Here is a 24,454-nt window from a genome sequence, read left to right on the forward strand (position 1 = left end):
ACACTGAGGAGCATCCTACTTTGGGAACACTAAGAAACTACCAAAGTGAAGGATTCCAACCCCCACCCCCCAGGAAAGATTTTTGAGAACTTCTGGAGATAGCAGTTTAGGAAGTTAGAGATGTTCCAGCTATGATTGAATAGGTAAAGGGCAGTCACACACAACTGAATAACAGAGGCAAAGCATTAAAGGCATGATTCACCATATGAAAGGCTGTAGAGAGATCAGTAAACTTTAATGGACTACACTTTGTAACTTTGATCGAGACTGTTTTAGCGCTCTGGAATTCCTTGTCTAATGCTTGTGCCTCTGTCACTTCCTTTAAAACACTTCTTAAATCTTACCTCCTTGACCAAGCTTACTGGTCATGTAGAATGATATAGCATCTGGAGGTGATTATTTGGCCCTTTATGTTTAGATTTGAATATTAGTCTGGATCTCTGATAAAAATCCAGTCACCTTATCATTATGTCGACATTTGTTATTCAGATTTGGACTTCGGCACTCCTTATCCAACAAGTGAAATAAAGTAAGGAAGAGAATGTACAGTCGGAAAGACCGTTGCCTAGGGTCTTCCTACCAAAGTATAGTAAGGGTCCGTTCAATTGTTTTGGTACCCCAAATTGAACAGAAATAGTTACCTGCACAAGTAGAAAATGAGTGTTTTTTTTGCAACTGAAGAGAAGCTCTGAGAAATGTCAAAATTCCAATATTTTGGTTTTTTTTCTCTCTGCAGATTGCACAGAACTGATTTAGAATATTTGCATGTGCTTAAAAATGATTTTTATTAATAAAGTATATTTTGGACATTAAAAAATGTGCTTTAAAAATTGCACGAGCCGCAAAACACTATGCACATTTTCCATGTTAAAGTTCAAGCATCTGGTTTCCTTTCTAGGCAAATGCAAGTGTTTTCTCCAGGATGCATTGCCTTTGCTTGCTCTTCAAGAAATTAATTCACAGGTAGAAACTGTGTCAGGGTCACACAGGGGATCGTTCTTACATAGCAAAATCACAAAGAAGCCACATATATTATGACTATAATGTATGATACACATATAAATACTCTGTGATTCTAGGGAAATAGTAATAATTCATTAATATCCTTTAGGGAAGGAAAGTGCCATCCTTACCTGGTCTGGCCAACATGTGACTCCAAACTTACAGCAATGTGGTTCTTAACTGTCCTTTGGGCAATTTGGGATAGGCAATAAATACTGGACCAGTCAGTGATGCCCTCATTGCATAGAATCCGTATAGTGTAGAAACAAGCCATTCAGCCCAATAAGTCCACACCAACCTATCCTTGATAACCGTATATTTCCCATGGCTAATCCACCCTAACCTGCACATCTTTGGACTATGGGAGGAAACTGGAGCACCCGGAGGAAACCCACACAGACACGGGGAGAATGTGCAAACTCCACACAGTCAGTCGCCTGAGGCTGGAATCGAACTCAGGCCCCTGGCGCTGTGAAGCAGCAGAGCTCACCACTGAGCCCCCGTGCCACGAAACAGTACAAAACCAATTTAAAAACTAAACTGATTTATATTATATTATTTAGTTTGACTTTTTTAAAGTATTTATCAAGGATCCGTAATTTTTTTTTGAAAGACAAATTCAGCCCTTTCGGTGCAGGTTCTCTCTGCAGGGCAATTATTAATCCCTGTTTTCCCGTTTGGCACGAGAGGGGTAAACTGTGGGCAGTTCCCTCTAACCAATTCGAGGCACCTGGAAGGGCTGTACAGATTTGCTCTCCGCCCAGTATAACGTTCAACACAGAGAGAGAGAGAGAGAAAAGCTTGTCGACAATCTTGGTTCCTTAAAGATGGCGTTTGTTCGCTCTGTGCTGCGCTCCCTTGTGGGGATCATGGTTCTTCCAGTCACCATTTTACAATACATCGGTTTCTGGGACCCTCTATACAAGAGGTTTTTCCCATACCTTATGCGCAGAATGACCACCACTATCAACGACAAGATGGATAAAGTGAAGAAGGAACTTTTCGGCCGGTTGCCGGACTTCGCCAGCTCCTCGGGGCTGACAGTCTTGGAAGTGGGCTGTGGCACTGGTGCCAACTTTCAGTATTACCCCTGGGGTTGCAAGGTCATCTGCACGGACCCGAATCCGAATTTCGAGCACATGCTGAAGAGCAGTGGCGCCAAGAACACGCACCTGAAGCTCGAGCGGTTCGTGGTGGCGTGCGGCGAAAATTTGAGCCAAGTGGCGAGCGGCTCAGTAGACGCCGTGGTCTGCACCTTCGTGCTCTGCACCGCCCAGAACGTGGACGCGGTGCTGAAAGAGATTAAACGAGTGTTGAGACCGGTAAAAGAAACGGGATAACTCCTCTTCTTTTCCCTCCCCTCCCCTCCCCTCCCCCGCCTACCCTTTCATTCAGAAATGTTTACAAAGAGTTGTTAAGATTTATTGACCGTAGGCCTTTTGTCTCAGTAAGTGTGAAATACTGTGAACAGTTTTGGTCCCCTTATCAAGGGAAGGTATCTAAGGCATACAAGAATCTTACAAGACTTGACAGATGTGGAGAGGTTGTTTCTCCTTGTGAGAGTCTAGGACCAGAGAGCATTATCTCAGAATAAGGGCTGCATATTTAAGGCAGAGATGTGGAGGAATCTCTTCTCTGAGTGGAGTGAATCTGTGGAAGTATTTACTCAGGGATGTTGAGGCTGGGTAATTAAATATATTCAAAGTTGAGACAGACCGATTTTTAACAGTAAGGTAATCAAGGTAATGGGAAAAGGGATGAAAGTGAAGTTGAGGATCATCCAATCAGCTTTGACTTCATGGAATTGTGGAGTAGATTCGATGGGCTGAATGGCCTACTTCAGCTCCCACATCTTCTGGTCAAAGTGGTGGGAGGGGCAGATAGTTAGGCAAGTTTCTGAGGAGAATATTCACCACATCCCCCCAACAATTAAGTTCTTCTCAAGAATTTTCACAACCCACCATTAACTAAAGTCATTAAGTGATCAACTTACAGCTACTTGAGCCTCAATTTGCCTTCAGTCAAATTATGTGCCTTCTTGACAGATAAAAATAGCTGAACAGGTCTAGACAATGGGCCGGGGGGGGGGGTCATCTGCCAACAGCCTGCCCCTATTCCGTGATTACATTCTAGAGCCAGGGTGTCATTGGAGAGAAAGCACGTTGTGTCCGTCAATGCTTTTGATGTCTTTAGAGAAAGGTGGGCACTGTAGGGAATACAGTGCTTTATTTCCCCTCCAACTCCATTTTGATTTGGTACCCTCCCCTTCACTTTTTGACATAAGCATTGCCCTTATTAGGTTTTGCTTGTTAATGTTTCACTAGATACATGCATGTTTTCCTGGTGATGGAGAATATAGAATAAAGTATTCACACAATCCTGTCTTTTTTTACTGAGTCACTGTACATACACGTATAGCCACGGGTGATTTGGGGAAAATATAAACACTACTGCTGGGTCCCGTTTGGGGACAGTGGTAGTGTGGGGGCAAAAACAAGAGAAGGGGAGAAACAAAGAAAAATGGCTGTTTTCCCTGATCAGGAAACAAGGTCCTGCAAAGTCCTGTCCCAAATGACCTAAGGAAAAGACCTACTTTCTTGCTGTTGGATCCTGTGAAGAACAGGCCTCCAGTCATCATCTCCCAGACAAGGAAGGACCTCAAAGTCAGGGCCTGTGATTTACTGAGAGGTTCTTCAGTTCACTGTTAAGTAAGCAATTAAACTGAGGTCCTTCAAAAGGAGCACTGAGAGTTAGATAGGAAATTGAAAAGCAGGACTCTAGGGTTGTAATCTCAGGATTATTTGCTGTGCCACGTGCCAGTGAGGCTCAGGATAGGAAGATAGTACAGTTACATATGTAGCTAATGATCTGGCATAGGAGGGAGGGTTTCAGGTATGTGAATCATTAGAATGTCTTCCAGGGGAGGTGGGACCTATACAAGAAGATGGGTTATATCTAAACTGGAGGGACATCGATGTCCTGGCAGGGAGGTTTGCTTGTGTCATTTGGTGGGGGGTGCTGGAAAAAAAGCAGAGCTGTAGGTCAGTAAGTAAAATGACTGGGGAGGAGTCCGAGACTAAGGCCAATAAGACTAAGAGGAGGAACGGATGAGGAGAGGATGCTGAACACAGTAGGACAGGCAGTTTGAAGTGTATTTGTTTTAATGTCAGGAGTATTAATTAAAGCAGATTAATTTAGAGCTTGGATTAGTACATATAACTATGATGGTGTAGCTAGAACAAAAGACTTGGTTGAGAGATGGATAACTTAACATTCCAGGATTTAGATGTTTCAGGTGAGATAAGAGGGATGTAAAAGAGCTGGGGGAGTTGGGTTACTTAAAAGAGGAATATCACAACTGCACTGAGGGAGGACACCTTGGAGGGTTCATCCAGCAAGGCCATCCAGCTCAGGAATAGAAAAGGTGTAATCACTCTGATGGGATTGTACTACAGACCTCCCAACAGCCAGCGGATGACCGAGAAACAGATATGTAGACAGATTATGGAAAAATGTAAAAACAACAGGATGGTTGTGGTGGGTGATTTTAATTCCCCCTATATTGACTGGGACTGCCTTAGTGCCAGGGGCTTGGATGGGGTGGATAATTTGTTAAGTTTGTACAGGATGATGTTTTGAAACAATATATAAATAGTCCAACGAGGGAAGGGGCCATACTAAAGCTGGTATTGGGGAATGAGCCTGGCCAAGTGATCAAAGTTTCAATGGGGAAACAGTTCAGGAACAGTGACCATAACTCTGTAAGTTTTAAGTTACTTATGGATAAGGATAAGAGCAATCCTAAGGTGAACATACTAAACTGAGAGAAGGCTAACTTCCATAATATTAGGCAAGAACTGGGGAATGTCGAGTCGATAAAATGTGAAGCTGGAAAGGCACAGCAAGTCAGGCAGCGTCAGAAGAGCAGGAAAGTCGACGTTTTGGGTCGGGACTTACCTGCTCCTCCAATTAAATCTTGTCCTTTAAGCGTGTAAAACTATGCTCATATTGAAGAAAACTGAGGCTTAACAATCTCACAGATTTCACCCTTTTTTTGTGTTGCATTATGTAATAGTTAGGCTTTGGAATGTTAAAGAATTGCAGCATTACCTTGGCAGATTAATACAGTGCATTAAATGGTCTAATACTATATCCTTTGAAATTGGCACATTGTCTGATTTACAATGAGTTATAATAGCAGAAGAAATCCACTAATGTTTAAAAATGCTAGATCCAGTGCTACTTCCTATCCAACTTAAATTGTTGTGTTATGTTTTTAAAAAATACAAAAAGTTACATACACGTCGGTGAGGGAAGTTTCAGAGTGAAAATAGTTTTCAAACACCAAGTACTAAATTAATGCATCCTTTCAATCATTAAATAAACATTGACTGATGTTATTTCAGATTTTAGTTGATTTTGCTGGGAACTTGAACCTGACTTTGTTTCAGGCTGCTGTTTCGCAACTTAAAAACCTTAATGAATGTACATCACCACAACAAAGCCTTGTGTCCGCACTCACTGATGCATGCAATTTTTGATGTGTTTCCAGCACACTGGTTCTGGTAAGTAACTAAAGTTTTTCACAAAAGATGTCCTCTCCCTGCACATTTCCAACTCTTCCCTTCAAACAAAGTTACTTTCAACTCCACAACCTGAACAGTAAATCAAAGACCCATTACACAGGCTCTTTATGTGACACACTGTAAATTTGTAACTACCATAATAAGGAAACAAGGGGAGGCAATTGGAATATATAAGGTCCCTAAGACATTAAAAATATTTTAACTATCATCAGATATGGACTGAGTAACTTTGAACAGATTGTACCCATTATCATTTTTTAAAAAAGGAAGCCTGAGTTCCCACCTGAAGCTAATTTCTGATCTCACTAATTTTTTACTTAGGAGCAATTAAAGTTTGTGGTTATAAAGGGAAATGAATCATTGTTTTATCAGACTTTGAGATGTCCATTGCACCACCCAATGGCAACAGAGATCTTCAAGCCTTCATACAAATTGTTTGCTTTTGTGCATTTTCAACCATTGCACTTATGTGCTCCTTTTAATATGGTAAAATTTCCCAATGCACTTTGCAAGAGTGTTATCAATCAATATGTGACAACCAGACACTTGAGGACAGGTGGCTAAAAGCTTGGTCCAAGGACTATTGGTCGAAGATATTTACCAGGCTATTGCTGGGCGTGGAGGGTTTGAGTTATAAGGAGAGGCTAGTTAGGCTGGTATTTTTTCACTGGTGTGTAGGAGATCGAGGGGTGAGCTTACAGAGGTTTATAAAATCATGGGGGGTACAGAAGAGGTAAGTGGCAGATGTCATTTACCTAGGATGGGGGATTTAAAGACTAGGTGGCATATTTTTAAGGTGAGGAGGAAAGATTTAATAAAGACATGAAGGGCAATATTTTACACCGAGTGGTTCGTGTGTGGAATGAATTTCCGAAGGAAGTGATAGATGCGAGTACAGTTACAACCTTTAAAAAAATATTTGAATAAGTACATGAATAGGAAAGGTTTGGAGGAATATGGGCCAGGCATAAGCAGGTGGGACTAGTTTACTTTGGGATTATGCTTGGCAGACTAGTTGGACCGAAGGGTCTGTTTCTGTGCTGTGTGACTGTATAACTAGGTTAAAAAGGAGGAGAAATGGATGGAGGGAATTCCAGAGCTCTAGGCTGCTGATAGCATAACTGTCAGTGGTGGAGTGTTGAATTGCATATCTGTGCAATACTTCACGTATTATTTGTTACATTTTTATGGGACATTGGTCAGACTAGGGGTGCACGGTGGCTCAGTGGTTAGCACTGCAGCCTCACAGCACCAGGAACCTGGGTTTGATTCCAGCCTTGGGCAACTGTCTGTGTGGAGTTTGCACATTCTCCCTGTGTCTGCGTGGGTTTCCTCCGGGTGCTCCGGTTTCATCCCACAATCCAAAGATGTGCAGGTTAAATGAATTGGCCATGCTAAATTGCCCATGGAGTAAGTTATTAGTCAGGTGTAAAATAAGGTAGGGGAATGGGTCTGGGTGGATTAGTCACCGGAGGGTCGGTGTAGACGTGTTGGGCCGAAAGGCCTCTTTCGACACTTTAGAGATTCTAGATCTGGAGTACTAGATGCAATTTTGATCTCCGTATTTAAGAAGGGATACATTAGAAGTAATGATTCAATTCCTGGGATGAAGGGCTTATTTTATGAGGAAAGGTTAGATAGATTGGGGATCTGGAGTTTAGAAGAATAAGTTGAGATGTTTTTGAGATGTAAGATTCTGGGGATCTTGAAAATGTGACTGCTGAGAGGATGTCTCCCCTTGTGGGAGAGACTGAAAGTGGAATCGCAGGTAGATAGGATAGTGAAGAAGGCGTTTGGTATGCTTTCCTTTATTGTTCAGAGTATTGAGTACAGGAGTTGGGAGGTCATGTTGCAGCTGTACAGGACATTGGTTAGGCCATTGTTGGAATATTGCATGCAATTCTGGTCTCCTTCCTATCGGAAAGATGTTGTGAAACTTTTGAAAGGGTTCAGAAAAGATTTACAAGGATGTTGCCAGGGTTGGAGGATTTGAGCTATAGAGAGAGGCTGAACAGGCTGGGGATGTTTTCCCTGGAGCATCGGAGGCTGAGGGGTGACCTTATAGAGGTTTACAAAATTATGAGGGGCATAGATAGGATGAATAGACAAAGTATTTTCCCTGGGATCGGGGAGTCTAGAACTAGAGGGCATAGGTTTAGGGTGAGAGGGGAAAGATATAAAAGACACCTAAGGGGCAACCTTTTCATGCAGAGGGTGGTACGTGTATGGGATGAGCTGCCAGAGGATGTGGTGGAGACTGGTACAATTGCAACATTTAAGAGGCATTTGGATGGGTATATGAATAGGAAGGGTTTGGAGAGATATGGGCTGGGTGCTGGCAGGTGGGACTAGATTGGGTTGGGATATCTGGTCAGCATGGACAGGTTGGACCGAAGGGTCTGTTTCCGTGCTGTACATCTCCATGACTCTATGACTAGAATTAGGAGCCACCATTTAAAAACTGAGTAGGCTCCAATTTTTGACAGATGAAAATTTGTTATTCTCTGAATGTTGTTGTCTATACAGTTCTCTTTCCCAAAGAGAAAGGGAGACTGGATAATTGAATTTTTTAGGCTGAGTTAGATTTTTGATTGGCAGTGGAGTCATTTTATTAAATGGCAGAGCAGGCTTATGGGTCCAAATGGCCTTCTGCTCCTAATTTGTATGTACATTCAGTAAGTACATATTTTGAATTCCTAAAATATAGTGTGATCTTGCGTCAGTTGTAATGTAGCTTTCTGATATTCTTACAATTGCAGAGATTAGCAATTGACAGATATTGCTGGAACTTACTCCTTGTAATCATGCCTCTCCATAGAAATTGAAGCCTTCTCAAGTTCAACTTTTCTTTAAGAACAGCGGCACTAAGTGTAATTATTGTCTCCAATAAGTTTCAAAGATAAGGTAAAACAGCAACTTCAGCTTTTCTTGATTGTTATCCTTTTAAAAAATAGTTGTGTATATTTAGCAGCTTGTTTACATTTTGTTTGACAAATTAATCTTCACAAAATTTCATAGGTGAACATGTAAAATCCATACAGCTCAGCGAAGCTAAAAACATTTGGTGAAAAATACCTGCTTTCCACATACAGTAAACTTTGTTTTAACTGGCACTCTTCATAAAACGGCAAAAGTTATGTACAGGGCGACCCCCGTATCCACAGAATAGTTTTCTGCAGTTTCAGTTACCCGCGGTTTACTGCGGACTGAACATATTATAGGGAACCTTCCAGAACCAGGGATCAGGGGCTGCTGGGAAGGTAAATTTCCCATTTAAATGAATGGATTTGCTCTGATCCATTGGAGGAGGAGGCGGCTGCACAAATATCCCCATCCTCAATGATAGAAGACCGCAGCACATTAGTGCAAAATATAAAGCTGAAGCTTTTGCAGCAATCTTCAGCCAGAAGTGCTGAAAGGATGGTCTATCTCTGCCTCTTCCAGTGGTCCCCAGCATTACAGATACCAATCTTCAGCCAATTCAATTCACTCCATGTGATATCAAGAAATGGTTGAAGACACAAAATACTCCAGAGGCTGTCAGCTCTGACAACATTCCAACAATAGTACTGAAGACTTGTGCTCCAGAACTTGCTGCTCCCCTAGCCAAGCTGGTCCAATACAGTTACAACACTGGCATCTACCTGACAATGTGGAAAATTGCCCAGCTATGTCATGTACATAAAAAGCAGGACAAATCCAACCTGGCCAATTACTGCCCCATCAGTCTAATTGCGATCATCAGTAAAGTGATGGAAGGTGCCATCCACAGTGCTATCAAGCAGCACCTGCTCAGCAATAACCTGCTCAGTGACACCCAGTTTGGGTTCCACCAGGGCCACTCAGCTCCTGACCTCATTACAGCCTTGGTTCAAACATGGACAAAAGAGCTGAATTCCAGTGGGGAGGGGAGAGTGACAGTCCTTGACATCAAGGCTGCATTCAGTAGAGTGTGGCATCAAAGAGCCCGAGCAAAACTGGAATTAATGGGTATCAGGGAGCAAACTCTGTGGTGGTTGGAGTCATGTCTGACATTGTTGGAAGATGATTGTGGTTGTTGGAGGTTAGTCATTTTAGCTCCAGGTCATCTCTGCAAGAGTTCCTCAGGGTAGTGTCCTTGGCCCAGCCATCTTCAGCTGCTTCATCAATGACCTTCCCTCAATCAAAGGGTCAGAAGTAGGAATGTTCACCAATTATTGCACAATGTTTACAGATACTGAAGCAGTCCATGTTCAAATGCAACACAATCTGGACAATATCCAGGTTTGGGCTGACAAGCAGCAAGTAACATTCATGCCACACAAATGCCAGGTAATGGCCATCTCCAATAAAAGACAATCTAATCACCGCCCCTTGATATTCAGTGGTGTTACCGTCATTGAATTCCCCACTATCAACGTCTCCAGGGTTACCATTGACCAGAAACTCAACTGGACTCATCACATAAACACAGTGGCTACAAGAGCAGGTCAGAGGCTAGGAATACTGAAGTGGGTAGCTCACCTCCTGACTCCCGAAAGCCTGTCCACCATCTACCAGGCACAAGTCAGGAGTGTGATGGAATACTCCCCACTTGCCTCGACAAGTGCAGCCCCAACAACATTCAAGAAGCTTGACACTATCCAGGACAAAAGCAGCCCGCTTGATCGGCACTACGTCCACAAGCATCCACTCCCTCCACCATTGATGCTCCGTAGCAGCAGTGTGTACTATCTACAAGATGCACTGCAGAAATTCACCAAGGATGCTCAGACAGCACCTTTCAAACTCACGACCACTTCCATCTAGATGGACAAGGGCAGCAGATACATGGGAATACGACCCCTTGCAAGTTCTCCTCCAAGCCACTGGACTTGGAAATATATCACCGTTCCTTCAGTGTCGCTGGGTCAAAATCCTGGAATTCCCTCCCTAGGGGCATTATGGGTCAACCCACAGCAGGTGGACTGCAGCGGTTCAAGAAGGCAGCTGAAGGGCAACTAGGAAAGTGGCAATAATTTTGGCCAGCCAGTGATATCCACATCCCACAAATGAATAAAAAAAAATATGTTGATACCTCAAAGCTTTGCTTGGTCAGGATGTACTGCGGTTATGTGGACCTCTTGATTACCCAGAATACTTGATCAGCCAGCACCCTCCTGGTCCCATAGGTGTCAGTTAATAAAAAGTTTGCTGTATTCATTGCAAACCATGATGCAACTGTGGTATTTGTATCTTAATTCACACCAGGAAGACAGGGAAAATTTGTAATCTCAGAACCTACTTGACACACTTTCTGAGGACATCATTTATAAACTTCTTTATAAATCCTTCAGTGGCTATTTACACCCTATGCATATTTCTATAACACAGCATTCAACTCCTGTTAGACAATAATTTAACCTCTTCATTCAACCATGAGGAATATCAGAGGAGTTCTTTCACCATATTAATAAGATTAGATTAGATTACTTACAGTGTGGCAACAGGCCCTTCAGCCCCACAAGTCCACACAGACCCGCCGAAGCGCAACCCACCCAGACCCATTCCCCTGCATTTACCCCTTTACCTAACACTACGGGCAATTTACATGGCCAATTCACCTAACCTGCACATTTTTGGACTGTTGAGAGGAAACCGGAGCACCTGGAGGAAACCCACGCAGACACGGGGAGAATGTGCAAACTCCACACAGTCAGTCGCCTGAGGCGGGAATTGAACCCAGGTCTCTGGCGCTGTGAGGCAGCAGTGGTGGCACAGTGGTTGTACATTTTGCCTATCAGGCTTTACTCTATAAATGCTGAGCTTACTTGCATCCAATTTGGATCTCATGTCATGTTCATAAAATAGTAACTAATAACATTTTAAAGCAAAAGTTGGTTAAATGTTTAAAATGATGAGGTGTGGGGAAAGGAAGCTTCAGCTTTGTTTGTGAAACCTCAGAATTTAAACTAGTTAATGCTTCTTGATCTGTTAGGGTAATAGTTTACTTAATTGAAATGGAGTAAAGTGGGAAAAGAAATCCAGCCACTTGACAGGTTTATATGGAGATCAGTTGCATAATAGTAATGCCACTAAACCAGTGTTAGGATCGGTCCCCAATTTGTCATGTTCTGAGATAAGGAGGGATGATCTAGCTATCTTTTATACAACTCCTCCCTCAATTGATTAAAACAAAGTTAATTTTAAAAGAATTTATTTCCTCATGTATACCTTTTTCCCTATCTCAATGTCTTTATGTTTTTAAAAGAACTAATTTAACCAAGCTTTCCTGAGTTAAAGGAGACAAGAAGTTTATTAGCTACTAAAACAAGAAAAAATAATAAAACGTGACACAAATGTAGACAGATTGTAAATGACAGGGGAGTCCAGAAAAGTAAAAGTTAAAAAGGAATTTATCAATCATTTGGTTTGTCCATGACAGATCAATTGTGAAACAATTTGGTCATTAAGGTGGGTGAGTCTGGTAGTGCTGACTTTGACCGTTGAGTAGTTGTTTGGAGGTTCTTGGTTCTGCAGTTAGTGAAAGGAATTTGTCCAGTTTCCTTCAATTGTGGCTTTTCTGACTTGAGTGTTTTCAACAATCAGGAAGAGTTTATTTCTATATGCAGATGCAGGGATGTCTAGTGGGAATTTTCAGCTATGTCCCTTCACAGCATACTTTAGTTTGGTAGAACTTGAACCACAACCTCGCACACAGACTAGGGGCTCTAGTTGTCTTTAACCCCCTTGTGTATTCCTGAAAAGGAAAACACAAACCTGTCCTTTGCCGAGAACTGCCTTTCTTTCAACCTGTGTCATGTCCATAAGCATGGAACACACCCACAGAAGATCACAGTTCAGTTTTTTTTTTAATGGCACCTCTCCCTTTAAAATCTTGCTGTCTGATGGTTGACACTGTTTGGGTAACATTCTGTTTCCACACAAGGACTTTGGATAGCTGGTGAATTTACATTCTAAGCCACCTTTTGTCTGTCTTATATTGAAATGTATGTACTTTTACAATATCTATGTATTTTGGAGCTCTGATCAGTTTTCATGACTTTAGTAATCCAACGACCCAGGCTGATTTTTTTGGGGACACTGGTTCAACTCTCAGCAGTTTGTGAAATTCAAAATATATTAAGACATATTTGGGCGGCACGGTGGCACAGTGGTTAGCACTGCTGCCTTACAGCACCAGAGACCCGGGTTCAATTCCCGACTCAGGCAACTGACTGTGTGGAGTTTGCACATTCTCCCCGTGTCTGCGTGGGTTTCCTCCGGGTGCTCCGGTTTCCTCCCACAGTCCAAAGATGTGCAGGTCAGGTGAATTGGCCATGCTAAATTGCCCGTAGTGTTAGGTAAGGGGTAAATGTAGGGGTATGGGTGGGTTGCGCTTCGGCGGGGCGGTGTGGACTTGTTGGGCCGAAGGGCCTGTTTCCACACTAAGTAATCTAATCTAATCTAATATGGATTTGAAAACTAGGCTTAGTGATGGTGACTGTGACAACTGTCATTGAATGTCATAAAAACTTATCCGGTTCACTAATGACCTTTAGGAAAGGAAATCTACTATCTTTATCTGGTCTGACCTACACGTGAGTCCGGACCAACAACAATGTGGTTGATTCTTACCTGCACTCTCAAATGACCAAGCAAGCTACTCAGCTCAAGGACAATTAAGGATGGGCAACAAATGCCCATATCACTGACTAGTCAATTGTCCACTGTGCCATGAAATCTGCCTTGTCGAAGTATGGAATTCCAGCAAAGGATTACCTCAGTTCTCATCTCTCCTTGCCAGACTTCTTATCGTGTTATTGTTTTGTTATTCTCTTGTAATTTCCAATCCCTGCCCACCAACTCATCAATCAGTTGAAATATCTGTTGATTGGAAGATTAATTGAAAGATTAACATTAAAGAAATCCATTTAACGCAACAAGCAAATTCCATGTAAAATACTTTGAAAAGTTGCTACAATGACAGCTGGCATGTCTGGATATGCCAAAAAGGGCATTGCAAAATGAAGTTCAGAACACCAAGTGAGGTCGCAAGGTCTGAGGCAGTAATGGCCGCTGTCAATTCCTGACTTGAGTTTAAAGCAAGAGCACATCTGATATAATAGGCCTCTGAGCTTAAAGCTCCCTTTCACCCTGGCTCTGCTCTCTCAGTTCTCACGGAATGGGATACACCAGTGGAGTATCTGCCAGTGGGAGGTGGTGCACTGCATCTGCATTTGCTACTTGGCCTCCCTAACGGTGTTCCAACTTGTAATTGTACGCATGGAGAATGAGAGCGCACCGCTGAATTCAGCCTGAAGCTATGGGCAGCATGGCCTTGTCCTCTTTGAACAGCCCTAGCAGGGATTTGTGGTCTGTTACTGTAACAAATTTACGTATTTAAAGGTATTGGTGGAACTTCCTGACTCCAAATATGATCAGCACATTTTTATTCTCAATATGGGCATATTTACGCTCTGCATTAGCCAAAATTGTGAATGCAATCACCATTGGGCATTCCTCTCCATTGGGCCACCTGTGAGCCAATACTACCCTGATGCCATTCAGGGAGACATCGCATGTCAACACCAGATCTCACTTGGGATCATAGTGTGCCAACACACCTTAGAGGATGATAACGATTTCTTCACTTCCCTGAAAGCTTTGGCTTGTCTACATGACCATTTCCAAGGTTGACCCTTTTCTAAGGGTTGATTCAAAGGTGCCAGGGTCGAAGCCAGGTTATGTATGAACTTTCCATAATAATTCACCAGCCTAAGGGAATACGTGGAAGCTGGGGCATGTTTGATTGCCCTCATTTTACCTTCCAATGGGTGTAACCCAGTCTTATCGACTCTGTAGCACACTTGGGGTGCCTGAAACACACAATTTTTCCTTCTAAGGTGAACCTCTGCCTGGGAGAATCTAAGGACAATGGCCAGGTTCTCTAAGTGTTCCTTATTGGTCTTCCCTATTATTCCAGGTCATCTAGATGAATGGCAACCTGGGGTAGACCTTATAAAATGTTCTCCATCGTCCACTAAAAAGAAACTGCGCAGGCTGACGATACCCAAATGGCAGTCTCGTTTATTGGTACAAACCCTTTTGGGTATTAATTGTAGCATACTTCTGGGAATCCTCATCTAACTGCAATTGCAAGTATGCATAGCTCATGTCCAGCCTCGTGAAGGACAATCCTCCTACCAGCTTTGCATATAAACCCTCTGTGTGAGGGATTGTGTATTCATCCAGGTGTGAAAAACGGTTTACTGTTTGTATAAAATCCTCACAAAGGGGAACCGACCTCTCAGGCTTCACAATCAGTACGACCGGTGCTGCCCATTCCACAACCTGGACTGGTTTGATGATTCCTTCCCTTTCCAGCCTCCTGATTTCTGCCCATAAGGCAATTGGCACTGGTGGGTCTTACAGAATCATTAAATTGCTCGTGGTCAACATGCAAGGTGGCCTTGGCTTCTTTAATAGTGCCTAGACCGTCCTGAAAAACTTCCAGGTATTTAATTAGGACTTCATCCAGGCAGCCATTTTCTAATTGAAAAATGTGGAGCCAATCAAGGTGAATCTTTCTCGACAATTTTGTCCCAATAGGCTTGGGCCTGAGCCTTTTACTACAATCAGTGGTAACTGTACCAGCTGCTTCTCAGAAGGGACCAGAACCGAAGTTGTACCCTTAATCTGTAAAAGTTCACCAGTATAGTTTGTCAGCTTGGCCAAGTTCTTGCACAAACTTAAAGGTTGGAGTACAGAATGAATTTTGTTAAAGACTGGTTCTGTGATCACTGAAATGGCCATGCCTGTATTGGCCTTCATTACAACCACGCGACCCTTTAACTCTACATTTATTTTGATTGGTTCTGATTTGGATCTTGCTAAACAATTTAACTGCTCCAAACCAGATGTAGGTGGACTTTCCAGGGTGTGCACTCTCCTGGATACCGGCCTCTGAGTTCTCTTACTCCATTTAGATCCAGTGAGTCTCTTCTGCTGTCTTGAGTCCATATACCGGCAGCAACTACAATGACTTGTCAGCTCAGATTCTGAAGAACATTTCAACCATTTGGCCGAGGTTTGGCTTTGTTTTGGGGTTTTGTTGTGGGCTGACTTAGAGTCTCTCTGTTCAGGATATGCCCTGAGTGAGGCTGTGCAATTGCCTTCATTCAAATGGTGTTCCCCAAGCTCAGTCAGCCTGGCGAGGGTGTCCATTGCCATCAGAATGCCCTGTAACTCATATGCTCCACTTGCTGCATTTTCCAATAACAAAGCCAGTTGTAGTGTAGTTATGGACTAGGCCAGACCACTCAAAACATTCTTGAGCAGGCAATCCAGACCGCAATTTGTTTTGGTAAGTGTACAGTGAAAATTACCCAGAGTAAGCTAGCTAGGTTGACGATTATGTTTTAAAGCAGACTTTTTTTTTCACAAAATTACACAATGAAACACAAAGAACAGAATAAAGAACCCCTACAGAACTCAGTCTATCCAAACTAGACTTAATTACGCTGTTTCGAATATACACAACAGTCCCAATAAGCAAACCCCCTTAAACACAGTTAAAGAAAAGATGCTTACAGGTTGAAGTTAGAAGGGCAGAAGGAGAGAGAGGGTTTCCACTCAGCTCACTGTTGAACTCCTAACTAGTTCTGGACTGAATTGCTCAGCTAGAGAGCTGACCACTCCCCTTTCATTATATAGGTCATTTCTAAAACATGACCACTTTGGCCTGAAGTCTCATCTGTTTACATATAAACAAAAAGGCCTCTCAATACCCTTTAATCTCTGTACCAAACCAGTCTAATTGACACCGTGAGAGTTTACGACCTCTCAGAAAAAAAACCAAGGACCTAGTATCCTTGAGAAAAAGAACCAGCTTTGTGACAGTATCTGTTTGAAGTCCAGTTGGGTTCAGCTCGTAGGCACTTTTGCATGGTGACATCATTAATCCCACATACCAAATGGTCTCTTAGCATTTCATTAAGAGTTAAACCAAAATTCACATGTCTCTGCCTGTCATCTTAACCAAATCAAAAACCCTGATTTTGATTCCCCGATTCTCGAATTGCCGAGTAAAACTGATATTATCTCAGAATTAGAAGAGGTTTGGTGTCATAATATTTCTTAGCTAAATCATCAACTCTTGAAAGGTTTTTGTATCTCGTGCCTAATAACTGAAAAAGCTGCAGGTCCAAAAGCTGACTGGGCAAACTGGGCCCAGTCTTCAACAGTACGATCAAATGAGCTAAGCGTCTCAAAAAATGGCATCATGCCAGAAATGTTTACCCCAACTCAAAGACAGCTGGTGTGAATTAAATTTCTTCAGGAGTGTGCTTTTCTCTCGTTGCCATTGAAATAGCTCCACAGAGGCTGGTATTCTGTCACCAAGTCACCCTTTATGTACATGTGGAGTGTCCTTGAAACCATTCTACCTCCCTCAGAGCCAGCTCTCCGAGTGAACAGCATGTCTGACACTCCTGTTCTTATGTGTCAGCCAGGGCTCCCTGATCGGGGTTGTTGATCTGGTCCAGTCAGGGAACTCATATTTTATGAAGTCCACCTGGCTGACCATATTACAATCACTACAGTCATGGGATCTTTATTTTCACCCAATGAGTGAATAAGCAGACAGGGCCACTTTTTAAAAATATCATCTGAAGACATCACCTTAACTTGAAAAGTGTCAGCCTAAACGAAACTTGCATCCACAAGAGTAAGAGGAATACCTGTTGAACAAGAGATTAAAATTGGTAACAACATTCTTTATTTAAAATGTGTTAACTTAATTCCACTCGTAGGCTTCTGTGAAATGCACATTTGCTGGATCTATTACTTTCATAATTATCACTAGTCAGCAATTCATCACCACTCTCAAGGGGTGCATTCAATGTAAATATAAATTTTAGAGAGGGCAAAAAAAAATAACAACCAGCCAGTTATGCAGCAAATTCCAGAACAGTATGGTGAGATCAATATCTCAAACAAGATTCCAGTCATAAAAGTCTCCTGTATCTCCTGCAATGTATTTCTTCCCCACATCCCCCTTGGAGATCCACAGCTGTCTCCAGCCTTACATCTCTGTTGTGTATCTGGGACTGACTTTAGCCAGCACTAATACTATATATACTTAATTATTTAAGGAGGTACTTTGCTAAAGACATCCATTGCTGTCTTTTGAGAACACAGTGTAAAACAACAATTGTTTTCAAATGACATGCTGTTAAACTGCAAATTTAGCTAACTTTCAAAATTATCAGTGACCAGCTTTAAATGTGAGGAAAATGTCTCAAGGTATGTCGGTTTGCATCAGTGAAAAGAATGTTTCAGAACAATGCAAATTTAAAAGGCCTGTGAGGGAGATTGCAGTGGGCAATACATTTAGATGAACCAGCAGCTTGTCAGCAAGCATATCTGCTTCTCAATTATCCTTTGCCAATTTATTGAACCCAACTTATCTTTGACTAACCTGAGCACTGATTTCACGAATGGCTTGCATCTTTAGATGCACACAACGATGCTAAAACAGCATTAATAATACATTGAATATTCCATACTATATTGCTTTTTTCTTTGCAAAATAACATCCTCTGGCTTACTCTGAAAGGCATCAATTCTGTAATAATGAACATCACACTGCAGCCATTACTCCATTGCTGTGCAGAAAACATTCCAATTGCTGGGTGCTTTGTCAGCTGCAGCCTGAAACAGATTATGTAACCTGCAAGTTGCTCCACTAAACAATTAAATTGAATATTTGTTCACTTAACAGTTTACTTTTGTAGTCTTAAAAGATGCACAGCTCTAATGTAGCAGAAAGACAAATTGTACATTTGTTAATGAAACACTTCTAATCTTACAGAACAGTAATATCCACATTATTGAGCAAGGCCACAGGGAGTCCACTCATTAAAATCAGAGTCTATCTTTCACTTAAGCCTTATTTTGTGGAAGGTTTGAAAAATATATTAATTTGTGAGGTATGGGCTAGATCAGTACTTATTTCCCATCCCTGATTGCCCCTTAAAAGGTGGTGGTGAGCTGCCTTCTTGAACTGCTGCAGTCCATGTGCTGTAAACTGACCCATAATGCCATTAGGGAGGGAATTCCAGGATTTTGACCCAACAACACTGAAAGAACAGAAATGTATTTCCACGTCAGGATGGTGAGTGGCTTTGAAGGGAATTTGCAAGTGATTGCGTTCCTACATATCTGCTGCCCTTGTTATTCTGGTTGGGGTTGGTCTGTGGCCTTAGTCCCTGTATGTGGCCAATTTGATTGACTCTGCTTCCTGTTCAGCCCACTTTCTTCAGATACTTGACAAAATGTTTTGTTTCTGCAGGGCGGGGCATTTTTCTTCATTGAGCATGTGGCTGCTGACAAAGAAACATGGCTGCACTTCATTCAACATGTGATCCAGCCTGCATGGCGTTACTTTGGGGATGGATGCTATCTGACCAGGGACACTTCAGCAAACCTCGAGAAAGCCAACTTCTCAGAATTGAATCTGAAGCACATCATTGCACCTTTGATGAGTTTGATCAAACACCATATTGTTGGATATGCAGTCAAATGAGAAGCTGGATCATGGGAACACCAAGCCTTATATTTACTTGTCTGCTGTGAATCATTCATTCGAATTAGAAGTATCAGTGCAATAATCCTTTGTCAATTAATTTTAATCACTAGTCATTAAGATGAGTGCTTTTAAATGTGCCTTTTTAATCCACTATATCACACAGTACTTTCATCCGCAATGGTAATCAAGCAAAATTCCAGATTATACATCCATGTCCAGGATCAGTTTTCATATTTTATTATTTCAATCAAAACTTTTCTCTGTATTCTCCGAACCCACTCTGAACTAGAATGTCAAAACATTTTTTTAAAAAGAAGTAAATTCTCTAATCTCAAATGAGGTATTGCTTACCAAACGTTCCATTGTAATTTGAATATATTAAACAGGACTTATTTATGCTATGATATTATTTTTAATGTAAATTACTTTGAATCCTTTATTACTTTCACCATGAATTGCTATTCTGATTTTATAAATTTGAATATTTAACTCTGCAGTAAAGAATTCCACAGATTCACTATCCTCTGAGAGAAGAAATTCCTCCTCATTTCTGATCTAAATGTTCTTTCATGAATCACGGGAGTCAGGGAGGGGACCAGAGAATTGGAAAATGGCTAATGCAACACCCCGTTTAAGAAGGGAGGGAGGCAGAAGGCAGGAAACTATTGGCCAATTAGCCTGACCTCAGTTGTTGTTAAGATTTTAGAGTCCATTATTAAGGATGAGTTTGTGGAGTACTTGGAAGTACATGGTAGATTAGGGTGGAGTCAGCACCGCTTCAGCAAGGAAGTCATGCTTGACAAATCCATTAGAATCCTTTGAGGAGGTAATGACCAATTAGACAATGAGCCAGTGGACATGACTTATTTGGATTACCAGAAGGTCTTTGACAAGGTGCTGAATAGGAAGCTGCTAAATAAGAGAAGAGCCCATGGTGTTAGGGGCAAGATACTGGCATGGATAGAGGACTGAGGTAAAAACAATGACTGCAGATGCTGGAAACCAGATTCTGGATTAGTGGTGCTGGAAGAGCACAGCAGTTCAGGCAGCATCCAAGGAGCTTCGGAATCGACGTTTCGGGCAAAAGCCCTTCATCAGGAATAAAGGCAGTGAGCCTGGAGCGTGGAGAGATAAGCTTGAGAGTAGGGATAAACGAGTCTTTCAGGATGGCTAGTGGAGTTTGACAGGAGTCAGTGTTGGTACCACAACTATTCATGTTTTACATTAACGATCTGGACAAAGGAACTGGGGCATTCTTGCTAAGTTTGCAGATGACACAAAGATAGGTGGAAGGGCAGGTAGGGTTGAGGAAGCAGAGAGGCTGCAGAAGGACTTGGATATGCTAGCAGAGTGGGCAAAGAAGTGGCAGATGGATTACAATGTGGCAAAGTAAGAAACTATACATTTTTCTGCAAAGAATACAGGTGTTGACCATTTTCCAAACTGGAAAAGGCTTTGGAAATCTGAAACACAGAGGTACTTGGGAGTCCTAGTTCAGAATTCTCTTCACGTTGACATGCAGGTTCAATTGGTAGTTTGGAAGGCAAATGCAATGTCAGCATTGATTTCAAGAGCGGAGATGTACTGCTGATGCTGTATAAGGCTCTGGTCAGACCACGTTTGGAATATTGTGAACAGTTTTGGTCCCCATATCTAAGGAAAAATGTGCTGGCATTGGAGGGGATCCAGAGGAGGTTTTTCAAGAATGATCTGGGATGAAGGGCTTATCATACGAGGAATGTTTAAAGACTCTGGATCATTACCTGATCGAGTTTAGTAGGATGACGAGGGGGATCTGATTGAAACTTGCAGAATACTGAGAGGCCTGGATAGAGTGGACGTGAAGAAAATGTTTTCACTGGTAGGAGAGACGAAGACCCAAGGTCACAGCCTCAGGTTGAAGGGATGGCCCTTCAGAACTGGAATGAAGAGGAATTTCTTCAGCCAGAGGGGAGTGAATCTGTGGAACTCATTTCTGCAGATGGCTGTAGAGGCCAAGTCATTGAGTGTAATTAAGACAGAGATAGATAGGTTTATTGATTAGTAAGGGCATCAAGGGTTATGGGGAGAGGCAGGAAAATGGGATTGAGAAACATATCAACCATGATTGAATAGCAGAGCAAACTCAATTGGAGGAATGGCCTAATTCTACTCCTCTATTTTATGGTCATAGAGATGTACAGCATGGAAGCAGACCCTTTGTCCAACCCGTCCATGCATGACTCCCTTATTCTGAGATAATGCCCTCTGGTCCTAGACACTCCCATAAGAGAAAACATATCTACCTTGTTAAATCCTCTAAGAATCTTGTATGTTTCAACAAAGTTGTTTCTCATTCTTCAGAACTCCAATAAGTTCAGGCCCAATCTATTCAGCCTCTACCTACTATCAGAGTTGAAGAGTGTGGTGCTGGAAAAGCACAGCCGGTCAGGTAGCATCTGAGGAGCAGGAGAGTCGACGTTTCGGGATTACGCCGAATTTTGTGGGCCCAGGGGGCTGAGAGATAAATGGGAGAGGGGATGGGGCTGCCGGGAAGTTAGCTGAGACAGGATGCTAACTTGCGGAACGTTTCAGAGAACATCTCTGGGACCCGTACTAACCAACCCCACCGCCCTATGGCTAACCATTTTAACTCCCCCTCCCACTCTGCCAAGGATATGCAAGTCCTGGGCCTCCTCCTGGAGGAAGAATGCCTCATCTTTCCCCTTGGGACTCTCCAACCATATGGAATCAATGTGGATTTCACCAGTTTCCCCATTTCCTCTATCCCCATCTTATCCCAGTCTCAACCTTCCAACTTGTCACCACTGCCTTGAATGGTCATACCTATCCATCTTACTTCCCACCTAACTGCTCCACCCTCCTCCAACCTATCACTTTCACCCTCACCTTCAGCTACCTTCCCCCCAGCCCCCTCCCATTTATCTCTCAGCCCCCTTGGTCCACAAGCCACATTCCTGATGAACGGCTTTTGCCTGAAACGTCAACTCTCCTGCTCCTTGGATGCTGCCTGACCAGCTATGCTTTTCCAGCAACACACTCTTGACTCTGATTACCAGCATCTGCACTTTTTCCATACCTGCTATCAACTTAGTGAACCTTCTTTGGACTGTCTGCAATGTCAGTAAACTTTTCCTTCGATAAGACTCATTCCCTTTGAAATAAAGGACAACAATCCATTTGCCTTCCCTATTATCCACTGAAGTTGGATGCTTGTTTTTCGTGATCGTGTAAGGACTCCAAAATTCCTCTGTTATGTAGTTTTCTGCAATGTTTCTCCATTTCAGTAATATTCAGCTCCTCTATTCTTCCTGCCAAAGAAATGAGGAAAGAGGAGACAGTGGTGTTGTGGTAAAGTCACTGGATTAGTAATCCAGGGGTCTGGGTAAATGCTCTGGGGTTGTGAATCCAAATCCTCACCATGGCAGTTAACAAATCTGGAATGAAGCGAGATTCATGGTCACTATTACTGAGACTATGGAAATCCATCAGGTTCACTATTGCCCTGCAGGAAGGGAAATCTGCCAAACTATCTTCGTCTGGCCCACATGTGACTTCAGACCCATAACAATATGATTGACATTGAACTGCCCCTGAAATAGCCCAGCAAGCAACAGAGGGGGATTTAAGGATGGGCAACAAATGCAAGCTTGCCAGTGTTGCCCACATTCCATGAAAGAATAACAAAGGGCGCTACAGCCTTGCACAAAACCTTACTTAATGAATCAGCCCCACCTTTACAACATAGGAAAGATCTACTTAATCACAATTTAATTTGTTTTGTCCTAATTAAAGCACAAATGACATCCTATTTCACTGCAATCGTGGAGCATTTCCCTCCCCATTCTCCTTGACCTGCCTCCAGCCTTTGACAACAGTCTTCCACCACCTTTAATCAGCTGGGACTGTCACTTTTGTCAAGTCAGTCTTAGCCAGACCATCTTGAGCAACGGCTTCACTCCATCTCCATACACTGTTACTTTTGGAGTCCCCTAAGAGAAGGATTTCTATGTAGCTTCCATTTCTCATGTGCATGCTGCCACATGGGACTATCATCTGAAGACATGGCATTGGAGTCTGTGTGTACATTGAGGGCACCCAGTTTAATCATATCCTTACCGAGAGTTTGAATTCTTCGTATTGTGTTTTACTTGCGTTTCTCTTAGAAGAGTGGAAATATCAGTTTAACTTCTCATGATATGTCAAATGTAAAAGTCAGTTTCACTCACCAGATGGAGGCTAACAGATACGTATTTGGCTACAAGCTTTCTGAGTCCCTGCTTTATGAGATTAACTCCCCCAAGGAAATTAGATAAAATGTAAGCAATAACTTCTGTTAAAATTGCAGTTATAGCAGTAAATTAGACAAATTAGTGTAGAAATAGGCAGTTTTTCAAGTAACCAGAGTGAAGGAAATGTTAAAGTGGGGTTAAAATAGAACTTAGGCTTTGAAAGCCCGTAACCTCAAACTTGAGAACTTGAATGTTTGAATTCTGTAGTGTGTAGTGCTGTTAGTGTGACCCTGGGCATCTGTATGATTGTTAACCATTGTTATCATTTGGTGTGCAGTTTTTGATAATAGTTAGGATCACATAACTGCTTCATTACTTTAAGAGACAATAAATGCATTTGAAAGCTGTTATCTTGTGAAATGAATGTGTTAATAACATCTCTTTCCCAACATCTCCCTTGACTTTGCAGCCGTGGCTTTGTCAGACTGCTTATTTAATATCTCAGACCTGGATGAGCTGCAGTTTCACAAATTCAAGATAATCTAACTGCTGCCGCTTGACATTCAATGGCATTACCATTGGTGAAACCCCTACCATTACCATCAACCAGAAACTCAACTGGGCTAGCCATATAAATAGGAGAAAGTGAGGACTGCAGATGCAAGAGATCAGAGTTGAAAAATGTGGCGCTGGAAAACCACAGCAGGTCAGGCAGCATTCGAGGAGTAGGAGAGTCGACATTTCGGGTATAAGCCTTTCATCAGGAATGTGGCAGGGTAAGGGCGCTGAGAGATAAAAAGGAGGGTGGGAGTGGGGCTAGGGGACAGTAACTGGGAAGGTGTTATATAGATGGAGATGGGGAGTGATGGTGATACAAGAGCAGGTCAGAGGCTAGGAGTACTGTGGTAAATAACTCCCCTCCTGACTCCCCAAAGCCTGTCCACCATCTACAAAGCACAGATCAGGACTGTGATGGAATACTCCCTACTCAAGGGCCTACACTCCTCTGCGCTGGACTTGCTTGAGGTCCGAGGGGCCTACTTGAGGTCTGCGCTGGGCCCACTCTGGACTTTCTCGAGGTCCAG

At 42.5% G+C, this 24,454-nt stretch overlaps 1 protein-coding gene across 1 annotated transcript; it reads left to right on the forward strand.

The window, feature by feature from the left end:
- The first annotated feature begins 1,490 nt into the window (after window positions 1–1,490).
- LOC122543288 (thiol S-methyltransferase TMT1A-like) lies at window positions 1,491–23,776 on the forward strand. Its single transcript, XM_043681791.2, has 2 exons — window positions 1,491–2,324; window positions 18,901–23,776. The coding sequence occupies exons 1-2, from the start codon at window positions 1,830–1,832 to the stop codon at window positions 19,132–19,134; spliced, it is 729 nt and encodes a 242-aa protein (XP_043537726.1). The 5' UTR covers window positions 1,491–1,829; the 3' UTR covers window positions 19,135–23,776.
- Window positions 23,777–24,454: the final 678 nt, after the last annotated feature.

The sequence above is a fragment of the Chiloscyllium plagiosum genome, unplaced genomic scaffold, assembly GCF_037043375.1.
Source record: "Chiloscyllium plagiosum isolate Xiang-an unplaced genomic scaffold, Cpla_swu_hap1 HiC_scaffold_53X, whole genome shotgun sequence".
Lineage (NCBI taxonomy): Eukaryota > Metazoa > Chordata > Chondrichthyes > Orectolobiformes > Hemiscylliidae > Chiloscyllium > Chiloscyllium plagiosum.